The sequence below is a fragment of the Cricetulus griseus genome, chromosome 2, assembly GCF_003668045.3.
Source record: "Cricetulus griseus strain 17A/GY chromosome 2, alternate assembly CriGri-PICRH-1.0, whole genome shotgun sequence".
In the NCBI taxonomy this organism is placed as follows: Eukaryota; Metazoa; Chordata; class Mammalia; order Rodentia; family Cricetidae; genus Cricetulus; species Cricetulus griseus.
In genome coordinates, this window is record NC_048595.1 from 177,087,414 (window position 1) to 177,095,307 (window position 7,894).

Genomic DNA, 7,894 nt, shown 5'->3' on the forward strand with positions numbered 1-7,894 from the left:
CTGATGGGGACACCAGGCCAGGCTGCTCACCCTTTCCCCAGCACAGTGCCTGCTTTCCTTCCATTCTCCAGAGCTGGAGGGAAAGCATTTTCAGAGCTGTTTGTTTAGAGGAGTCACGGCAACCTGGGCAGAGATCCAGAAGTGAAGCGTGGGGCCAGGATGCATCTCACGGAGCCCTTCTCCTTCTGGTCATTGTTCTTCTCCATAAAATGAGGTGAATACTTGAGCCCTCCCATTCCAGATCTAAGAACATGGAGCATGGTGAAATGGTCAGAAAATGGATGGATCTCTTCAGAGGGCCAGGCTCCCACCACTGAGCCACCGTGCCCTCTCTGAGGAGCACCCCAACGGATTGTTGAGCCATAAGGGACTCTGGCAGATGTTGTCCAGTCTGTTCTTAATGGTGACCTGCAGCTCTTCGTCACCCAGCAGAACCGCAGCAGCCAGTGCCAACAGGAAGTATTCAGTAGCATCGTGGGCATCCTGACCCCGTAGGGCAAAGAAGACATCATTAGCAGCACTACCAAGACCGGCTTAAAGTCTATGCTGAGAACTTTAACACTTTCAATTACTCTATCCTCACATTCAGGTGTCTCACGGGAGTTCTTTCCCTACTGTACTCTGGCTTTAGTGGCACTATGAATTATGATACCCTCCTCCTCAGACACAGAGGTGGCATTTTCCCCATCTCATCCAATCATGACACAACATTGGACTGGACACAGCATTTCATGGATGTACACCTGACCGAAACCCAACCCGTCCATCCTTCTCTGGAACTTTTCAGTGTGACCCAGCAACAAGAACTGTCCATGTCCTTTTGGATATGGGATGAGCCTCCCAAGAGCTGGCAAAGAATGAGGCCAAGAGACACAGAGATGTAGGAACATACAGTGTCAACAAGGAGATGGGAGGAATTCATGAAGCTGATGGAGGAACAGTATCCAGAAGTACCCCAAACTAAATCCATACTTCAGCTTCCCGTTACAACTGCTTACAGTCATTCAAGGTTTTTCCCTTTGCAATGCCTGGAGTCCTTGGCTGATGCAACCAGGCTGCACACCCTCTGTCCCTGAGCCGCCTGCAGTGGCACTGCAGTGCAATGGCTAAGTGAGCCTTCACTCTCCTGTCCCTCTCTACACAGTAGGATGAGAATGGGATGCTTTTCCAGGCAGGATGCAAAAAGAGGCACCTGGTTCTCGTTATCCCATATAATTATTTGAGGCCAGAAACTGTCTCACCAGGAAGGTCAGCAGGGCCACCCTGAGTCTCCCTTTGAGGTCAAAGTTACACAAGATTCACAAGTCACTATATTAGGAGATTAAGCATTATTCTGGGGTGACAAGGACCCTTTGGAAGGGGAAACCAAACTTGAAGACACAGTTTTGGGGTCAGAGTTGTGACAGCAGTACAGGATACCAACTCAGTTCCAGAAGCAACTGGGAGCTGTAGATTGAACTCCAGTTCAACAGTGAAGAGAATCAAGACAAAAATTTCCTTAGGGCTTGGAGACCCTTATATCTAAGTGCCATACATGATTGTCTGAAACATACTCATATGCATGTGCATTTCTTATACTATGTAAGTTCCTAAAACTTCATGCAAAATGCAGTGCACTGACCTAGAACATACAATAGACTTCTCCAGTGGGGCTTAACAGAAAAAGGCCTGGTGTCCCCAGTGAAACCATCCCTCCACTCATACCTTATGAATGAAGACTGATCATCTTGGCCCACTGGTTCTCTCACCTCTGCTTCCAAGTCCCCTCACTATCTTTCTCAGCAAAGAGTAGCTTTTAAAAGTCTGTCCTAGAAGAAAAGCACTTACCTTCAACTGGTAGAAAGTGAGTCGGCCCAGGCGATAATACACCTTGGCATAGTACAGTGCCTCCTTGGGACTCTGCAGCCATGGTGGGCAGAGGGACAGAGTCTTCAGGTAGCAATCTTCAGCCATCTCATACATGTTCAGAGAGAAATACACAGTAGCCAAGCGGTGAAAAGCGACCAGCTCCTGTTTATGATCTCCTAGGAATTACAAGAGTCAGGGATGTCCTGTATCCAACACTGGGCATTGTTCATTCATTCAGCACAGAAAACTTTGAGTCTACGAGATGTCACAGAGTAGGGGCATTGGAAAGAGCACAGAGGAGGCCCCTGCCCTCAGGGGGCTTAGTGTTTCAGAACAATTAATTCCCTAAATGATCCCACAAATAGAACATTGCTCCTATGGAATGTGCTAGTAAGAGAGTCACAAAATGTTGAGCTGTCTGATTTCTGGAAGAAAATGTTCTCCGTGTTGCAGGTGATACTGTAATTCAGTATTGAGAGGGAAGCTATTTCTTAAAACCCATGAAAGGTTATGATGACAAGCAACTAGGAATTGCTTCCAATGAAGAGTATAGGGTAGCAAACATCCTTTCCACATGGAGTCTCTTCAGAAAGCCCAGTGGCATCCCAGCTCCTTACCAGCTCTCACATCCATACACTCTACAGCTACCCATTCTCTTTTAGGCTAGCTTTTACAACAAAGGCTTTGTGTGCGCTTAGGGCTTAAGGTGTTTGAAGTTTGTGTGAGTTCATGCTTTTAATAACTAACCATTTTAATACAAAGTCCTTTTATTAATTCAGAGAACAAAAGTTCCTCATCCAGTCCTGTCTTTGGAATGTTTGCAAGGTAGTTATTTGATGCCATCTTTAAAAAAAAATAAAATAAAAATAAAAATCTATTTTGAACGTCAAAGAACCAAAAGCCAAAATTATTATTTAAAAAAAAAAAAAAGTCCAAAAGAGAGAAAATCCTCTGATCTGGGAAAATTCAATCACAGACACACCTGTGTGAGGTGAGCCCCACCTCCTTAAGCTCCTTTCCATCCTTTCCAGTGAGCAGGCAGATACAGAATGCTCAGACCTCAGGCCTTTCCTGAGGTCAGTGACAAACCTTTCATGAGGTTTCCTGCAGTTAAAGTGGAGGAAAAAGGGCAAGAATCCTCTGCTTTAACAAAAAAAGCCTACTACCTGCTGTATCAGTTGGCCTTGAAAATGCCCAAAGTCCCTTCTAGAACCACTGTAGTGGTCTCCTTCTACTCAGATATAGAATCAAGGCTCTCCTAATAGAGACTGCTTTTCCTAAAGTACATACACTCAAGATTGAGTTTGTTTTCAATCTTTTGAATTCACTCTTTCCTCCTACCCAATGACTTACATTATTTCCCAATAGCTTTCCCTGTAACTGAAAGCTCTTTTAAATATGTCTCAGTTAGGCTAATGGGAACTTGACCTCCATTTGCATTTTACTCCACCAGGAAAATGTGCATTTGCCTAACTCTCAATCAATTAAAAATTCAGAGTAAAAAGTCTTTATGTAATAAAGATATTGCATATGCCTAGGATAAAGTTCCATTTGCCTCATGGGGGAATGTTACCAACTGTGATTAGCATAGGCAACACTGACCTCAGAATGTCATATTTATATAGACAACTATTGCTCTTCGTAACAGAATTTAAGTAGACACTCATTTGAAAACTGCTCTGTTGATGAAGAACAGAATTTGTGGAGATTAATCTTGCTCAATTACTGTTTCCCTGACTGGTGAACCTGGGATTAGAACCTACATAGACTGAGTTCAGAGCTGGTGTCCACCACCTTACCAACCGAGCCTGCATTGTGTTTATTCCTCTGGTTCCATGTACCTATGGGGTAGGACCACCTACCTGTGAGGAGACTCAGCCTGGCAGCCAGGGTGGCAAATTCCAAAGCTTTATCATAGCCCTCGAGGCTGATCTGCAGCTCAGTCAGTTTGTTGAAGATCCGAAGTTCAGTTCTCAGCGCCTTCATTCTCCTCGCTAAAGGAACAGCCCCAGTCTGGGAACCGAGGCACAGCGATCTTAATCTACAGACACACAGCACTCTACAGGCCTGGCTTCCCTGGGAGGGATTGGGGTGACCACTGTGTTCCTCCCACTGTTGACTTGTCTCAACTCTACTCTTGGTAGAGTTGCCTAGATCTACTTTTGCCTAGATGTGACCAGTTTAAGAACTAAGCATCATTGAACCTTCTAAATGGGTGCAACTGAAATCAGAAAGGAAGTCAACTTCCTAATGATGAAGATAGGAGATGAAAAAATGGCTAGGCAGTCTAAGGTCAGGGATCCCAAAAGTGAACAGTTCCATTCTTGTCCTTAGTCAGAAGCAGGACATACCATCCTTGTGTCCCTAGCCAGGAACACCAAAAGGCAACTGTGGCTTATCAGTTCCTGAATGAGTATCTGCCTGGGGGCCATGGTGGGGGGTGAAGGTACACTGCAGACACTAATCCCTTCCAGTGAACAACTCTCAAATGGGGTCTCTAGATTTTCATGGTGAAAATGAGTTATATCCATTCCCCAATAACAGTCCAATCCTCAATGATTTTAAGGCCTCAGATCTTAGGAAGGAATGGTTGTGGCAGGCATTGAGGATATGTGGGCTCTATTGAGAACACATTAAAGAACAGAATCTACCTCTGGCCCTGGGTGAAGACATGACATTCTAACCTGCTCTAAAACTTACAATATGACAAACAATTGTCTTCCCCTTAAGAGTTAATTGTCTGAGCCTGTCTGTCACCTAAAGCTGTGCTAAGAAGATAAGGGAAACAACTGCCCCCTTAGTGAGATAAGGTACTTCCCCTTCCTAGAAACCCTGCCCCCAGGGCAGCTGCCTGGAGGTCTTCCATCAGACTGCCAAGCCTCTGCCATGTAGCCTGGCTGCTTTTCTAAGTCCTAAGAGAAATGTAGCTTTTCCTTTGCCTTCTTTTCTCTTTTTCTTTCAGATATTGGGAAAGGTTGGACATGCTTTTCCTGGTGCTCTGATCTTTCTGGATATTTCACTAATCCACGCCCCCTCCTCCACCATGTGCCTACTTTATAACCAGCATAGCTTTCACTCCTCTCTTCTCTTTCCTCCCGGTACTGCCAAGATTTACAGCTTTTCTTTCTAGGTCCATTGCTAAATTATTTTATTAGCACAACTAATAACTCAAAAGATGGGAACTCAAGTTTCCCCAATAACATATGGCATCCAGTGTGGGGCTCCCCCAAAAGGTGCAGCCCAGAAGCTGCTTGAATTGAGAGGGCTTTAGGATTTGCTGCGCATTAGGTTTCTGCTTGCTCCGACCCACCACTGCTCAAAAACTCACTCTTTAGAATAGGCTAGCTTCAAACACACAGAGATCTGCCTACCTCTGCCTCCTGGCATTAAAGGTGTGTGCCAACACTGCTAGGCCACAAGCAAAGTTTTAGCAACAAATATTTCCCAGACTTTAGTCAAGTGATGACAAATGATGGATCTGCTACACCTGAACTTTTACCTAATTAGTATTAATTACTCTCTTATTTTCTTGCCTCATCATTTGCAATAATAACTGTGAATTATGATTTGATGAGTTGGTGTTATACATCTTAACTTTTAAATATGCTTTAATACATGCTGATTTAAAGCACACTAGCATGTTTTTAATGTCTGTGGTGGTGTGAATGAGATGTCCTCCAGAAGTCTCAGGCATTTGAATACTTGGTTCCCAGTTGATGACAGTTTGGGGAGGATTAGGAGGTGTGGCCTTACTGGGGGTGGCCTTTGGGATTCCCAAAGACTCACCATTTTGACTTTGCCGTCCCTTGTAATGAGATGTAAGCTCTCAGATGTTACTGCAACTGTACCTGCCTGTGGTCACACTTCTCTGCTATGACGTTACTCATCCCTTTGGGAACCACAAGGCCAAAATAAATCCTCCCTCCTGAAAGTTGCCTTTCCTTGGTCATTATTTTACTGTAGCAATAAAAAAGTAGCCAATACAATGTCTATACATGCATCCCTTTAGGTTATCTTTCATAATGCAACATTAGTAAAAGAATACGGATAATCTCTATATGCTACCACTGTAAAGTGCTGTGCACACAAGAGACTAATTACTGTGGTATCTCACACCTCAAGCCAGAGAGTGACTAAGTTGATGAAAACTATTGCTGGGTTAAAGACGTGTGAAGATGTGAGTGCTGGACAAGGAAGACAAAGAGGACGCAATGGAGCTGCCCACATCTGTGCAGGGATCTGGCTAAGCACAGGAAGTCTATGGCTTACCCTGTAATACTCCACAGCACGATGCCTGTGGCGGGTCCCATTGAAGAACACATCACCTGCCTCTTCGTAAAGCTTGAGAGCAAGGGAGGGCTCTTCTGACCCCAAGGCTGTCTGGATGGCTGCCTAATGGAACAGAAATGGCTGTCAAAGGCAGAGAAAAAGTCATCTGGAGTTCTGTGAGACAAGCAGAGAGGGGTCCAGGGTACCTAGTCAGAATTCTAGCAATCCTAGTCATGGTGTAGACTTAGCCTTCACCGTGAGGCTGGTAAGAAGACTCTGATGCTCTCTCTGGAAATCCCCCCCATTGTGGGAAGCGACTTGGGAAGATCTTAGCAGTATACAGATAAACAGTCTGTGTTTCCATAGTTAAATATTTATTTTATTATGCTCCAGGAGGCCATTAAAAGTGAGTCAAGCCAGTGATTTGAGACATGATGCAAAGTTAAGTGTTTTTAAAAGGTTGATTTGAAGTTGAGTCCAAGAAAAATAAATAAATAATGGTTCAGAGGGTGCATGGATTTAGCAACGGCACCCACTTAATATATAAATGACTGAAATTAAAAATGAGGGATCCACTCCGGCAAGTAAAGACAGCAAGACTTGGAACAAACTCACAACTCCTGCAAGCCTACATCACTAGTTATTAGTAGCAAATGCTTTGTGTCCTATACCCCTCCCCCAGCTCCCACAAGATCTCATGTCTCCTCCAGCCAACTCAGAGAGTAAGTACAGCTGCCTCCCCAAGTGGCTGGGATGAGAGCACACCACGACCCACCTGCAAGTACAGCTCCACCAGTTCATCCTCATGCATGAGGTAGTGCAGACGCCCAGCCCCCAGCCAGGCCTCAGCCACCTTGTCTCTCTCCCCTAGGTCAACAAATATACGAAGACTCTCCTTGATGCAGGTGAGGGACCTCCTGAGAGACCTGAGGACAGACGTGGACCTGTGAGCTGTGGAGGATCCAAGGGTTCTGAGTTCACTCAACCCAGGAGGACCTGGGCTTCTAGAAGAGAACAAACTTGCCACAGACCACAGGGAGAGCAGGGCCTGATTTGAACTTCAGATCTGCAGGCTGTGTGACCTTGAGACAGTGTAGTACCTACCCATGACTCAGTTTCCCCATCTGGAAAAGGGAATGTAATTATCCTGCCTTAGAAGATTATTGTGAGGACTGAGAAACATAACATGCCTAGAATATTCAAGCCAGTACCTATGCATTAGTAAACAGTTAATGAATACTTAAACAGCATGGTCGATACTAACCCCCAGCCTTCAGGCTACACTGCTGTATGTTTTTCATAAGCGCCCTGGAAGACACCAAATGTACTTTTATGAAATTAATGCCTGAGTATCCATAGTGCTAATGTGTAGTTGATAACTTGAAATCACGAAGATTTTGATGTTTCATTAAGAAGAGAAATCAAAAGGGACTGATTTTTTTGAAGTTGGTGCTTAATCCTGCTTTAATTATTTGGAAATTCTTTAATTAGTTGGTACTCTTTAATTATTTGAGGGGAAATGTGTCATGTAGACTATGTAACTTCTCCATGATAGCAATTAATGAGGAAATGTGATGTGGATAACGTGGTGGTTCAGAGTTAGAGAACAACAGGGAACTCTGGGGACCCTCTATGCCACCTCCAGATGTCACCTCCAGTAGCAATGAGTCTCTTGGGGGCTTTTAAAACAAATACATGCAGCCAAGCTGTGCAATTCACCATGGCATGTTAAAATGTCACACTAGATGGAGCCCTGGACAGTCTCAGACACTTTGGG

At 44.5% G+C, this 7,894-nt stretch overlaps 1 protein-coding gene across 1 annotated transcript in view; it reads right to left on the reverse strand.

The window, feature by feature from the left end:
* Positions 1–291: 291 nt before the first annotated feature.
* The window catches only part of Sh3tc2 (SH3 domain and tetratricopeptide repeats 2), a 58,810-nt gene continuing 51,207 nt past the window's right edge, over positions 292–7,894 (reverse strand). Inside the window, exons 13-17 of the mRNA XM_027402777.2 lie at positions 6,893–7,043; positions 6,118–6,240; positions 3,711–3,861; positions 1,828–2,024; positions 292–483 (exon numbers count right to left, since the gene is read on the reverse strand). Of these exons, the coding sequence (XP_027258578.2) occupies positions 292–483; positions 1,828–2,024; positions 3,711–3,861; positions 6,118–6,240; positions 6,893–7,043 (814 nt within the window). The remainder of the gene's footprint in view (positions 484–1,827; positions 2,025–3,710; positions 3,862–6,117; positions 6,241–6,892; positions 7,044–7,894) is intronic.